This window comes from Tupaia chinensis, unplaced genomic scaffold (genome assembly GCF_000334495.1).
Source record: "Tupaia chinensis unplaced genomic scaffold, TupChi_1.0 Scaffold138407_1, whole genome shotgun sequence".
NCBI lineage: Eukaryota > Metazoa > Chordata > Mammalia > Scandentia > Tupaiidae > Tupaia > Tupaia belangeri.
In genome coordinates this window covers 3237474-3252305 of record NW_006198305.1, presented here as the reverse complement: position 1 = coordinate 3252305, position 14832 = coordinate 3237474, and the positions used below count along the sequence as shown (strand labels likewise).

Genomic DNA, 14832 nt, shown 5'->3' with positions numbered 1-14832 from the left:
ACTGGAATATATGGAAAGAGGTGTCGGGGCTATACCATGTTGAGTATTCCCAAGTGTGTCCATTAGATAGCCCAGAGAAGGACTTGAGCCAGTGCTGAGTATAGTTCATCTGGGCCTCAGCAAGGAGCCTCACAGGGCTCTCAAACTCTAGGACCCTGGCTCGTGTCTGGCCAGATCTCTAAGTTCTCCCTTTTTTCCTGGCAGTGGGCTCTAGGGACTTAGCCTAGTTCTAGGCCCTTTTTGAACTTGCTGCCACTTGCTCTACTCCTTAGGAGTTTTACCCAGAGGCATGTAAGACATACTTTTCTTTAAAGGCTAGATTCATTTCATTTTTGTTTTTCCTTTTTTAAATTTTCTATAGAGCACATGCACTTGCCTGAGAGACCTTGGGCAAGGAGGTCAAAGAGAATGAGAAAGCAACTGGGGTGGCCCTGCTACAGTCCCATCTTCTCTGTTCTCTATTTTTTGGGCATGCACACTCAAGTGCCTGTCATGGTTTTCAAGGTGCTATGTCTGGAACTCAAACTATGCCATTGACTGGCCTAGAATTATTTCACTTTGAATCTCGTTGAGAAGCAGCAAGGATTTTCTAAAAAGACAGATTTAAAAATAAAAATCCAGGTTTCTGGGCCCACCTCTCAAAATTTCTGAATTAGGAGTAAAACCTGAGGATTTGCTATTCTATCACATATATCACATTTCTGGAACTAGTCAATGTTCTTTGCCCAGAACATTGGCCTTAATTATTTTATCATTGTTCTGTTTGTTAGTCTTAAGTCCCTTTAATCATAATTTCTCAACAGAAAAATTGAGATTTAAATCTGTGACATTTATCATATTTACTGAGCATGTGATCAGTACTTTTGTTAATCTTTAAAAATTTTTAGCCAAGTAAACTTAGTATTTCATCTTTCAATGTACATGTTTTTTAAAAACTTTGTTTTCTTCTTTCTAGGTATTTAATACGAAGTTGTTTAAAATCAAAGAAAGACACTTGTTTCTTACCTATTTAGGGAGAGCACAGTATGATCCAGCAAAACCTAACTATGTCTCTCTGGACAAGTTAGTATCTATTCCTGATGAAATATTTTGTGAAGAGATTGCAAAAGCCTCAGTACAGGATTTTGAAAAATTCTTAAAGACTCTTTAGTTTTTGATGAATGTTAAAATGTCATATTATAAAGTAAATATATATATCAATAAATGAATATATTTTATAATAAATACCACAGGTCTCCATTGGTATTAGAAATAATTTTCTTAATATTGTGTATATACACTATGCCGGATCTTTCTTACAAGTTGCTAGTAGCTCAATTCTTGTCTGACTCAGCCATTTCCTTTCTTAAGGAGAGAACTGAAAAATACAGTGAGCTTAGAGAAAGGGAGAGTTGGTTTACTGCTGACTGGCATTCTCATTCTAGCAAAAATAAGAACAGTGTAGGATTTTTCTACTCTTATATTCGTAGGTCTTTTAAAATTGTTTCATGACAAAATGGCTTTATTTTCTTTAAAGTGTTATGAGTTTCCAAAGTGTAGTACATTACTCATCTAATGTCCACTGCTCAGATAATGCTACAAGACACAATCCATTTTTGGATTATCCACTGTTGTCCTCCCACGCGCATAAATCCAGGTTGCCTAAAACTGGCTACTAAGAATCAGAAAAGGAAAAAAGGAAGTGAAGTGTAGTTACAAGATAAATAAGCAATGAGACATAATAAAAGACCATAACAAACCTTTGACTTACTGCTAATAGGCAAAGATTTACCACATGAATTGGTACTTTCTTGATGTTTTCATTTACCACACATGTTATCCTGGGCAAATGGTTCATCTCTGAGTCCTTGCTCCTTTGTCAAATGAGGCATCATGACTTTAGTTATCTGCCTTTGGATCACCAGGTTGGGTAGGCTGTTAACACTGGTGGCCCCAGTGAACACACCTAGTATTTGTTCCTTAAGTTCCTTCCCACACTGACTGAACCCATGTGATTTGGGACATAAGCAGATCCTTAATAAGCACTTGTACACAGGGACTTGTGTCCTTTACATATTTGTCATGAAACCCAGCACCCTTATGTGAAGAGATCTGGTTCTTCTACTGAAGAAGACAGAGAAAGATTCCTGCTTGAATCCTGGCTGTTCTGGCCATGCCAGCTGAACACCAGACTGAGTGAAGAGGCTCTCTTCAATATCCCAGCTAATACAGAAATGGGGAAAATTGAAATTAATCCACTAACGGGGCAGTTTGTCATGTTCCAGGGTTTTGTGGAATGCTACTGGGTTGTCAGAAAAGTCTTGCCACATTTTTTTCTATGCAAAAATGTGTCATGACTTTTCCAAAAACCTAATAGATGTCCCGAAGAAAACCTTGAGAAAAACTAAATTTATAATTCATCAGGGCCAGGTATAGTGACCTTCCTGTTACAAAGGTTATTCACTCACTCAACAGACCTAAGTTCCTCTAGTACAGAGTTGCATGGCTGTGTGCTTTCATGGTGTTTGCTGATGGATGAGCTCAATAAACAGGAGCCAAGAAAGAAGATGCTGCTGGGAAGTGGCAGGGAACCATCCTGCCTATTCTTTCTATGGTGCAGAACTTCATCTGGCTTTTATGAGAATAATCATATCAGCCAGTAGACTTCTGTGCTGCTATCATGAGCAATTCTGAAACCTCAAATGCTTTTAAGATCACCAAAGTTTCTGTCTCATACATATCTCTCTTGAGATCATAGACTATACCACATCATTAGTGGTACAAGTTGAAGAACCCGTATATCTCCACCATGACTAGAGTGTTGCCAGTCTATAGAAGGGGAAAAGAATGTGGAGGATTGCATAATGGTTATGCCACTGGACTCCCATGTAGTCAACCACAGTTCAAGTCCTGGACCTGGTGGCTTAAACTCATGTCGGGCGCATGCATGTGTGCCCAAGATCCCAAGAGGCAAATGGAGAAGGGACTGCAGTGTGGCTATCCCCTCGGGGGGGGGGGGTATGATCTCTCTCTCTCCTGGCGAGCACATGCACCCTATAACAAAAACCTAAAAAAAAACCCCAATAATGTGGAGAACTTAAACACATTTTTTTTTCTTTGCCAAAGCATCACATGGACATGTCTAAGAGAAGCTGAGAAATGCAGTCTCTACCCTATGCCAGGAGAGAAAAATACTAAAAATAATTTTGAATCAACATTAATGACTACTAGCAAACATCCAGATTCTTTAGTCTTAAAGCTTGAAGAAGCCGCAGTTTGTGACAGTGACAGTCCTGGTTAGCTAACCCTGTGATAGAAGGTCTTGGGTTCTCTTGCCACCTTCTTCACCATTTAATGAGCAAGCTGAAACTTAAAAATGAGAAAAGAGGGGCCGACAGGTGGTGTGGTGGTTAAAGGCACTGGATTCCCACATGACTGACGGCAGTTCAAGTCCTGGACCTGGAGGCTTACTTATTTTCCCTTTCTCTCTCCCCTCTCCCCCTTTCTTGTCAGATTAAAAAACAATGTTAACAAATGTAATTAAATAAGGAGGAACAAAGAAGTGTGTTGAATATCTACCCTTGGTGAAGCAATGCACCAATGTACAATGTATTCTATCAGACCTCACTTTGGCTAATGTAGGCTGGAGGCAGTCATTGGTCAATTCTTTGTGCTGCATACAGGAATAACAAGAAACAGGAAGAAAAGGAGAGGACAACGAAATTTTATTTATTTTTAAAATGTGATATAGTGCATGTGTGCTTGCTGGAGAGAGAGTGAGTGAGAAAGCATCCCCAGGGAAGAAGAAAGACCTCACTGTAATTCCTTCTTTGTGTGGTTTTGGGCACACATGCATACATACACACCTGGCATGTTTTTTCAAGCCTCCAGGTCCAGAACTTGAACCACACAGTCAATCATGTGGAATCCAGCTGCGTTAACCACTATGCCAGTAACTGACCTGACAGAATTTTATTATATTTATGTAGAGAGATTTTTTCTACAGGGTGCACGTGCTCACTGGAGGGACAGAGACAGCAAATAAATCCCACCCCTGGGGGGGAAGGGGCTGGCCCACCACAATCCCTTCTCCTCCATTCTGCTCTTGGGATTTTGGACACACACACACACACCCAGTGTGAGTTTTAAATTGCCGGGCCCAGGACTTGAACCCAGTCCACTGTATGGGAGTCCAGCGATGTAACCATTATACCTTCTGGTGGTCTCAGCCTGACAATTTTAGAACTAGTATGACTAACGCCATTAAAGAGAACTTTATGAATTACAATCAGACAGTTACTATCCTAAGTCTCAGCTTGTAGATACTGCTGGGTAGTGGTAGACACTCACCAGGAACTATACTAACCCCCAATTGTTTTCTTTTCCAGGACTTTTAAGCCTTGGAGACTTGACATGGGGCTGGGCAAACCTCTGCACTTGTTCTTCTTAAAACTGAATGTAGTGGGAGCCAGTAGTTAGCGTAATGGCTATGTCGCTGGACTCCCACGTAGTCGACCGCGGTTCTTGTCCTGGTCCCAGTGGCTTAGAACTCACACCAGGTGCATGTGCGTGTGTGCCCAAGATCCCGAGAGGAAAATGGAGGAGAAGGGATTGCGACGTGACCATCCCCCCTGGGGGGTGATTTCTCGCTTTCTGTCTCTATGTCTCTCTCTGTCTGGCGAGCACACGCGCCCTATAGCGAAAACCTCTCAAAAAAAAAAAAAATTGAATGTAGTAAATGGTATACAGCTTATATTTAGCTCTTTAAAACTTTTTTACCCTAATCTTCCGTTACAATGATTTGATATATTGTAGATCTTTAGTTGGAGAAACTGATGGCCAGGGAGGTTTCGTGTCTTTCCTGCATTAGTGCCCTTAGAATTTAAGGCGCTTTGAAGTTGTATCTGGATTCTCAGCTTCTGGAAGAAGACTCTTGATTCTGCCTGGCCATGTGCCATTGGACAAGCTATTCAACTTTTCTGAGCTTCAGTTTCCTCCTCTCCACAATGGATATAATCATAGTCCTACATCCTAGATTTAGAATTAAATGAGGATATGCTTCTAACACTGGGTGGCGCGCTGGCCTGGCACAACCGGCTCAGTTAATATCTCCCACGCTCTCGCCGGTATTAAGTAACAGAACTCAGACAAAAGCCCTGCACTCTGAATTCCTTGCTTAGCGTCTCTCCATCGTGTCACAAGGAATACCGCCCCCTCTCCCAGAGTGGCCTCATCCTGGCTGAGAGGTGCCCACAGCAGGTGTAGAGCGTCGACTGCCCCAGCTGCGCCTGCGCGGGCGGCTCTCGTCTCGTGACCTGACGTAAGGCGTCTGCGCACGGGCCTTCGCGTCCTCTAGGACTTACCCAGAAGGCAACGCTTCGCTCTCGGGTCAAAATGGCGAGCAGGTCGGCCGGTGAGTTGGTGTGCTCGCTGCTAGCGGGCATCGCTGCGCTCAGTATTTCGTTTTCACGGAAACTCGCTCTTCTTCCTCTGCTTTCTCTAAATGGTCGGATTTGCGGCGTCAGGGAAGGTGGTGGCTCCAGTCCAGTCAAAGGACGTGGTTTTCCCACCCCTTTGCTGTCCCCGGGCCGGGCTTGCCTAGGGGCTGGGATATGGACCTGCTGTTCTGGAAGGCACTCGCGGTGGCTCTGACATCCCTGGCGTTCCCGCCGCCCAGCTCGGCAGTCCTTCCCCTCGGCCTTAGGAAAGTTCAAGGCCACAGGAGATAGTGTATGACTTTGAACCGAAGTGAGCTGAGTGCTTCCTGTGAGCCAGGCGCGGTCATGGGCATTACTACCTCGATCTGTCTCGTACCGCTGCGATTGGCTTCTTTTGTGCTGGGAAGGTAACAGGCAAAGTGATGTGAGGAAATAAGTTGGCGCCTGCATTCTGCCCCTCGCATTTCTCACTGGGAATTAGAGGCAGTTGAGCAAGGAATACTGCGAAGCTTCAGGTTAACCTTGGTTTTTTCGGATCGTTAGGTTGAGCTATAGGTTTGGAGAAATTTGTATTTTTTGTAGTCACTAGGACAGGCACAGTTACTGTGGGATAGAATGCAGCAATTAGCGAATTATTTAAAATAATGTTTGCAAGTACGGTAGCCTTTTCCGTATTTCTTTCCCTTCTTCTGCTAATCACTGCCCTCTGGCGGTGTAAATTGGACTATCTTTAGAAATACTGATCTCTTTCTGTCTCTAGCAATTGTGAACCTACTAGGAAACGTCAGTTTTCAGGATAAAGCCATTAACTTAAATGACATTGAGCCTTTTGGAGATGAAGATGGAGAAGATATTTAATAATTTATTATTTCTTTAATTTGACAAATATTGAAGGAGGCTTACTGAATTCAAAACTATCTGCTGCGGGCCACATGTATCCGATGGATCTCAACTCGCACTAGGTAGCTCTGCGGGGGGTGTGATCGCTCTGTAAGCTTGCTGCTGCTTCTGCCAAATCTCAGGCTTGTTGTAAATATACTGAGCTAATGTGGGTAAAATAAGTAGGTTAATGCCTGGTACACAGTCAGTTTTCAGTGTATATCAGTGATAATCACGGGCAAATATGTTTACAGACAATTTGTCTTCTGTAAGTTTGTTTTTAGAAGCCATTTTATATGTAGCTCCTAATTTCCAAGGAGATTTCTGAAAGCCATCAAATTTGCAATGTGGTAATACTAATAAGTGGAAGAGTGGAAGGGGCTAGCCCTAGACAAAATAATGAAAGAAAAAATTTTTTTAGATATGTTGTTGTTGCTCTAGGGCAGGGAAGAGAGAGATGAAAAGAGAGAGAACGTGAAAAATCACTCCCTTGGGTGGATAGCCATGCAGCATTCTCTTCTTGGAATTTTGGACAAGTACACATACCCAGTATGTTTTTCAAACCCCCCAATCCCTGGACTTGAACCATGAGGTTGGCCATGGGAAATCCAATTGCCTTAACCACCACACCACCTGCTGGCTCATGAGAAAATTTAAACTTGCTCTGCCTCCTCTTCTGTACTATATCTATCTGCTCTGTAAACATCAGGTATTACCATGTTTTCCTTATCTCCTATTGCATTACCTCATCAGACTCAGTCCTATTCACCAGAATTTAATATTACCTTATTTCTCATCCTTTTTTTTTTTTTTTAAATTTTCCCCTTTTATTCATGATAAAGTGTGTGTACATGCACATGGGAAAGAGAGATGAGCACCCTCTCTTGGCCTAGTAATGTGGTGATACCCCTCCTTCATTCCTCTAGCCCATCAGATCTTGGACACACATCCACCTACCCAGGGGCTTCAGGCCCCCAGGGCTGGGGATTCCAGACTGTGATCACTATATGGGATCCGGCTTCTATTTGGAGCTGGCCCATCATCTTTTTAAAAAAAAAAGAATTAATTTAATTTTATTTTATTTATTTTTTCATTAGCTATAGGGCACATGTGTGTGAGAGAGAGAAAGAAAGTGAGAAAGCAAGTCCAGAATTTGAACCATAGTTGGCCATGTGGGAGTCTAGTACCTTAACCACCATGCCACCTGCTGGCACCCTGTCATCCACTTTCAATTATCCATTCTCTTAATAGAAAGTTAGCTGATTAGGAAGAGGAAAGTGGGCTTCTTTTACTAGTCCATATTAATGTTTAAATGGCAAATTATATTAAAATACATATATTTTTAAAGAGGACAGCCAATCGAAATAATGGTAATGTATAATACAAATTTTAAAGGATGGAGGTCATTTAGATTTGTCAGTATGTCTTAAAAATCTTGCCTCTGTTTTCATGCAACTCCAACTTCTTTGAAAAGAATTATTTCAGAAACTAAAATGATTGATATAGTTCAAACCCCTTTCCCATCTCTTCAATTCTGATGGTAGTGGAGGGCTGTTAGGGCCCAGGTGTTGAGAGACTGGAGTGCTAGTGATTGTGTCCATGTATCTTATTAGTTATTTGAGTTCCCTCACTTCTCCCATGACTTGGCGTCTTAATATTTTTTACCTGGAATGGACTTTTGCTCATAAATAACCAAGCTTTTTTATTTTAACCTTCAGTATATAAAGTATAACCTTTTTTTAAATGTTTGCATTCTTCAACAAGATACATGTATTTCTTTTCTTTTTTTGTGCTTTTGCCATAGGACATGTATGTTTGCTGGAGAGAGACAGGGAGAAAGTGAGAAATCACCCTCTAGAGATGACCACACTGCAGTTCCCTCTCCATTCTCCTGGGATTTTGGGCACACATGCACACTCAAATGCACCTGGAGTGAGATTCAGACCACCGAGTCTGGGACTCAAACCACAGTCAGTCATGTGGGGTTCCAGTGCCTTAACCACTATACCACCTGCTGGCCCCCAGCAACATAACGGTAAAGCTACTGCCTGCAGGCCAGCTGGTGAAGTGATGGTTAAGGCAGCTGGAGCCCTTATGGCTGACTGCACAGTTCAGGTCTCAGATCCAGCAGCTTTAGAACCATGCCAGCCATTAAACATGCCCCAAATCCTAAGAGTAGAATGGAGGAGAAGGACCATCCTCCCAGGAGGTGCTTTCTCACTTTCCTTCTCTCTCTCTCTGTCCCTCACTGACAAGTACATAAGCCCTATAAGCAAGTTAAATAAAAACTTAAAAATATATATTTCTTGCTTACCTGATTAATTCATACAGTGTAAGTAAGCTGTAGTAATAATAGTGTGGCTCTTATCAGTTTCATCATCAGGTCGGTGGCTGGATGGTATTCGAAAATGGTATTTCAATGCTGCAGGATTCAATAAACTGGGTAAGTATCTTCTGTTTTTGTTTGTTTGTTTGTTTGTTTTTCCCTTAGAGTAGTGCTTTTGCAAGAGTTACTATGGTTCAAAAACATACTTTGTTCCTATGTATATCAGAAGATTTTAAAGTTAGATCATATTTTATTGTTAAGTTAAATCTATTTCTCTTTTTTTTCTTTTCAGGGGAGAGGGATAAAATTTTCTAAAATGCTTGAGGTTGGAAATGATTTATGGTAGTAAGACACTTAACATTTTCCCTCTTCTAACTTTTCCACTTAAAATTTTTTTGTTTTAAAGAGTTATTTTATTTTACTTTTATTTATTTTAGTTTGACCAGATAGGGATAGAGAGAAAGAGTGGTTAAGGGGTGGGAGTGAGAAAGCAAGCCCCCAGGTCTAGAAGTCAAACTGCAGCCAGCCTTTTGGGAGTCCAGCATCCTTAACCACCATGCCACTCACTGGCCCCTCCACTTAAAATATGAAAATTTAAGTTATTATGAATATTGAATATAGAGATTTTTCTTTTTTTCCTTTTCTTTTTTTTTTTTTTTTTTTTGAGAAAGATTTTTGCTGTAGGTCTTGTGTGCTTGCTGGAGAGACAGAGAGACAAAAAGCGAGAAATAATCTCCCAGGGGGATGGCCACACCTCAGTACCTTCTCTATTTTCCTCTCAGGATTTGGGGCATGCGTGCACACATGCCCTGCATGAGTTTCAAGCAACCAGGTTCAGGACTTAAACCGTGGTTGGCTACATGGGTGTCTAGCGATGTAACTATTACACTATTTGCTGGTCCTGAGATTTTTCTCACATCTTTACAATTATGATTCTTGCACTTTTTTAGAACCATATAATTTGTGTTGAACTTTATCTTTTGCTATTGAAGTTTGATGGAAATTGTTACTGTCATTAAGTGGTTCCTTAGTATACTATCACTTTAAGATTCTTTAGTACCTTGATCTCAAATTTCAAGTAAAAATATGGTTTATTTATTTATTTTTTTAAAGCTTATTTATTCCATGAGAGAGGCAGGCACTCCCAAAGGATTCTCACTCCACAGCCTAGTCTTAGCTGTCCTGGATGATGGGGCCTGGTATACTCAAGGAGATTAGGGGAACAAACCCAGGACCTTGCCCCTGTGGATCTACTGTTGTGCCATCACCTGGCCCAAGATGGGGTGGCCGATAGATGTTTGACAACAGGGCAGACATTTAAAATAATTTTTAAATTAGTTTAAGTGTGAATTTTTTTCTTATGTAAGAAACCTATAATTTTAAGCAATAATGCCATTATAGGTATGAAATACATTGGGTTTCCGTTGTAACTAATGATTGGAACTCTTGATATTTCACCCCCAAGTCTTAAGTTATAAGTCATAAAGACATTAAATGTTAGAAACAAAATATTTTACTCACTAAAAATAAATCCCTGTTTTTTGAGATGCACGGTTAATCGCTGCTCTTCTTTCTTATCATAGGGTTAATGCGAGATGATACGATATACGAGAATGAAGATGTGAAGGAAGCCATAAGAAGACTTCCTGAGAACCTTTATAATGACAGGGTGTTTCGCATGAAGAGAGCCCTGGACTTGACCATGAGGCAGCAGATATTGCCTAAAGAGCAGTGGACAAAATACGAGGAGGTAGAATGACTCTTCTATGACAGTGTTGACTACTAAGGATTCAGTGTTAGAAACAAGAGAAACACTTTTATTTGTATAGTGCTGTCAAGTTCCCAGAGTTGTGTCAAACAAATACCCTTTTGAAGTTAGTAGAGCAAGTGTTAGCTCCAGTTTAGAGAAAAACACACAGACCTAGAGGTAAAGTGATTCTTCCCAAAATCACTGAGTAAGTCTCCAATATTGACAGCCAGGACTAGAATCCAAGTCTTCTGCCTAGGCCATTGCAGTTCTCCCTCTACACTCTTCTCCCTGATTGGTAAAAGAGGTTTCGATGTTCAAATGATCAGCCTGTCGTGTCCCTGCAGCTCCCACGGAGGACTTCTGTGAAGCCAACCCTTATCTCTTAAGCTGTACTGAAACTAACCTAGATCTCATAGACACATTTCTTTTTCTTTCTCTACCAAAAGCACCTTAAATACAGTATTTTTGTGGATTCTTACATTTTAAAAACAGTTCTTAGTCTGGTTGAGAATATATTTTTGAAAATTGGAAATAAAAAGCAATTAATTTTGATGGGTTTCTTTTGTGTTTAAAACCTATTGAGTGTTTGGAATATATCATTATACGATGATGAATATAATATTGTTCTTTTATTCATTTTTTAGGATAATTTCTACCTTGAACCATATCTAAAAGAGGTTATTCGGGAAAGAAAAGAGAGAGAAGAGTGGGCAAAGAAGTAACTAGAGTGCAATCGTGGATGCGGTTGTTCTTAAAGTATTTTCATGAAGTGGGGGTCGAACCTGAAAAGTTTAATTTAAAAATAATTTGGTCGGCAGGTGTATTACTTTAAATAAATGTCTATTATAAACATTGTTGGAGTTTTTTAATTCTAAACCTGGGCTTGTATCACTAACTTCACTTGTCCGTCACAGTGCTTTTAAAAAATCTGACATTTTTAGTGTTTTAATTGCTCCGTGTTGCTGAGAGGCCACTTTAGTTGGTTTTCCTCATTGATTGGGTAAGCTCTCAATTTACTGAAACAAGTAACATTTTACCAAGTAGAATAGCTTCCTTTGGATTGCTTTGTACATTAGCAGGGAACTTGGAAGCTGCATCTAATTTGCAGATATGGAATGTGGAACAATAAGCAAATAGCAGTGATTCTGTTTTTCCTGAGCAGACTGGCTCTCCTGTTTCTGTTTCAGATGCTCCTGAATGAAAAGAGAGAGGGTTCTCCCTTAGTTTTCCAAGATTAAGAAACAGCCTCTTCAACTACTGTCCTAAAGATTTGACCTTTGCATTATACCATTTAAAAAGAAATGATGTATGCACCCCAGTAGGGGTATATATTTTATATAGGTGTATTCTTGTACTAATACATAGATTTGAAAACAAAAAGTTGACATGAGAAAAATAGTCAAAAATACAAGGGCAAAAGATTCTCCCCATATTTCAGTGACTTTTCCACTTCAGAAACTTATATAGTATATTTTAAGAGTTGGATCTAATTAATTAAAAGTTTTAAGATTATAAGCTAATTTGTTTAAATAAGTATTTAGTAATGTCATCATTCTTACCCCTGAATTCTGAAATGCCTCCTTTTGTGGAAGTGAGAGCATGGAACCACAGCAGGGAAGGAACCCTATAGAACCTGTGGTTGACACTGTTCCACAGACTGTTGTGTGCAATGGGAACGTTTGGATCTAAGCCTCAAAAAACACAGCAGAATGTGAGAAATTTTGTATTACATTTTTAAAGTTTATGAAACAAATGTGAGGATATATTTGCTTTTTTCCACAACATGAAATGTCGGAAAGATGTTTATGTTTGACCTTTGCAGTATGGTCCTCAAGGTTGCCTTGATTTCAAAAGTTTTGCTAAATTATCAGGAAACCTCATTAAATTCTTAAGAGTCTCTCTTTGATATTCAGACTATGTATTTTGAGACACCTTTCCTGAAATCATTCTTGTCAGTTGTTTGGGGTTTTTTGTTGTTGTTTTTTGTCTAGTCTAAGTTATAGCATTATTTAATAATGGTTTTGTTCAGTAAAAGCATCGTAAACTTTCTCAATTTTTGGAGAAATTTTTTGCTATAGGGCACATGCACTTGCCAGAGAAACAGATAAGAGAAAAAAAGAGAGAAAGATCACCCCCGGGGGATGGCCATGCCATAATCCCTTCTCCATCTTTCCCTCGGGATTTGGGGCATGAAATCACATGCACCTGCCATGAGTTTTAAGCCATCAGTTCCAGGACTTGAACTGGGACTACACAGTCCAGCGACATAAGCACTATGTCATCTGCTGGTCCCTCAAAACAGTTCTTAAAAGTATTTTGTGATTTTTGGGAACCAGCAGTTAGCGTAATGGCTATGTCGCTGGACTCCCACGTAGTCGACCGCGGTTCGCATCCCAGACCCGGTGGCTTAAAATGTGTGTGCGTGCATGCCCAAGATCCTGAGAGGAGAATGGAGGAGAAGGGTTTGCAGCGTGACCATCGCCCCTAGGGAGTGATTTCTCGCTTTCTGTCTTTCTGTCTCTGTCTGGTGAGCGCACGCGCCCTATAGCGAAAACCTCTCACAAAAAAAAAAAAGTATTTTGTGATTTTTGAATTTGCAATCAATTTGAATTGTTGGAATCACAGAGCAACTGATAGAGGTGTTGGCAGATGCCAGTGTTAAAAGATGTTTTAATGAGGGACTATTTACAAATCAGTTGTTAAGGTAGCTATTTTTGTGTCACGGTGCTTTCCTTTCAAACTTCTAACAATAAGCAACTAAGATGAAAATTACTGGAAAATCAAGAACCATCCCACATCTCAGTGTTCCAGTTTTTTCCTCAGATCTTTTTTTAAATATATTTGAATCTTATGAATTACTGATAGGTATTATACATTTGGGAAAAAATATTTTGGCAACATGTATCAGTAACTGCCAAATTAACTTCAAAAGCAGCCAATATTTTGAGTGATTATTTTGGTTATTTTATACTAGGCCCTGTGCACTTTGTAATCATCAGTTTCACAATGCAGTGAGGTACAAATACTATGTACTTATGTGGAAACTAAGGCTTACCGAGATGAAGCAGCATGCCCAAGTTGCATCAGAGATAATATATGGCTCCAAAGCTAAACTGGAAACCTTAATGCAGTGCTATTTCATGAAAACTTCATTGTATTGCTGATAAGAGTGAACATTTGGAGCATTGTAAATTTCCAATAGGGTTTGATTAGGCTATAGTAGAAAGAAAAATTGCACTGATGAAGGTAGTTTTAAAACAAGTTTCTTATGATGCTAGGTGTAAAAGGAAAGGTATAACTAGGTAAATAAAATTCCCAAATCTTTGTTAAAGGAAAACTAAGAAAACACTAAATAGTGGCAGGAAGTATCTTTTAGTGAACAAATATTGTCTTATATTCTTCCTCTTCTCTGATATTTAATTTTTTTTTTTCTCTTTTGCACCTTTACCACCATGCCACCTGCTGGCCTCAAATTAAACATTTTAATTTATTCCCTTGACATTAAGTTATGCCTACCATTTTTTTTCTCTGACAATCTATCAATGTTGTAATAATCAAAAGAAGTTTTAATACTTGTTGGGATGTTGATGCTTCTAATATGACTTCTAATAATTTATATAGATGGCCTCCTTTAACTTTTTTTTTTCTACATTAATTCACTATACACAATCACAACACACCAATGAATTTTCCATCCAAAATACACCGTGCATTGGTTCAATCAAGCACATCAACATACATGTTCTCAGCAAATAATTTTCCAATTCTTACATCCTGCATACCTTGCCCTTTGTCTTGCCATCCCTGATTCCCCATCCCCCACCCTCTGCTATGTCCCATCTTCCTCCTCCATTGTCCCTGGCATCCATGGTTGCCCTCCATGCCTTCCGCCCCCCCTCCCATTATGAAGACAACTTTTTAAGTTTCCACATATGCATGAGAATATGGAATTTTTCTTTTTGTGCATAGCTCATTCATTTAACCTTATGTCTTCCAGGTTCATCTATGTTGCATCAAAATCTCTTTCTCTCTCTCTTTGTCTCAGTCTCACGTTAGTTTGCGATAGGGTGCGTGCACATGCCAGAGAGAGAGAGAGAGAGAGAAAGTGAGAAATCACCCTCAGGGGTGATGGTCACATCACAATCCCTTCTCCTCCCTTCTCTCCTTGGGATTCTGGGCACAAATGCACATGTACCTTGCATGTTTTCCAAACCATCGAGCCTAGAACTTGAACCACAAAGTAGGCCATGTGGGATCCAGCTGCCTTAACCACCACACTACTGGCTGGCCACAGAATTCCGTTTTTTGAATGACTGAAGAGCATTCTATTGTCATATAGGGGGCCAACAGGTGATGTGGTGGTAAAGGGTATTGGACATCCACATAGCTGATTGTGGTTGGAGTCCAATGCCTGGCCGCTTGCTTTCTCACTTTCTTTCTCTCTCACCCTCTCTTTCACT

At 40.1% G+C, this 14832-nt stretch overlaps 2 protein-coding genes across 3 annotated transcripts in view; both read left to right on the top strand.

The window, feature by feature from the left end:
- Positions 1–1190, top strand: part of MTERF3 (mitochondrial transcription termination factor 3) — a 25464-nt gene extending 24274 nt beyond the window's left edge. Inside the window, exon 8 of one of the 2 annotated variants that reach the window (XM_027765480.1) lies at positions 956–1190. In XM_027765480.1, coding sequence (XP_027621281.1) covers positions 956–1150 — 195 coding nt within the window. In that variant the 3' untranslated portion in view covers positions 1151–1190. The remainder of the gene's footprint in view (positions 1–955) is intronic. The other variant, XM_006161303.3, reaches the window with a different exon arrangement.
- A 4100-nt stretch (positions 1191–5290) lies between these two features.
- On the top strand, positions 5291–11169 carry UQCRB (ubiquinol-cytochrome c reductase binding protein). The gene is made up of 4 exons (XM_006161302.3): positions 5291–5392; positions 8668–8739; positions 10206–10372; positions 11017–11169. The coding sequence occupies exons 1-4, from the start codon at positions 5374–5376 to the stop codon at positions 11092–11094; spliced, it is 336 nt and encodes a 111-aa protein (XP_006161364.1). The 5' UTR covers positions 5291–5373; the 3' UTR covers positions 11095–11169.
- Positions 11170–14832: the final 3663 nt, after the last annotated feature.

Bases quoted from the DNA above. Each gene is read 5' to 3' on its own strand.
- UQCRB (XM_006161302.3), top strand. The intron at 8,740-10,205 runs GTAAGTATCTTC...TTCTTATCATAG, and splicing joins TGCAGGATTCAATAAACTGG to GGTTAATGCGAGATGATACG. The intron at 10,373-11,016 runs GTAGAATGACTC...TTCATTTTTTAG, and splicing joins AGTGGACAAAATACGAGGAG to GATAATTTCTACCTTGAACC.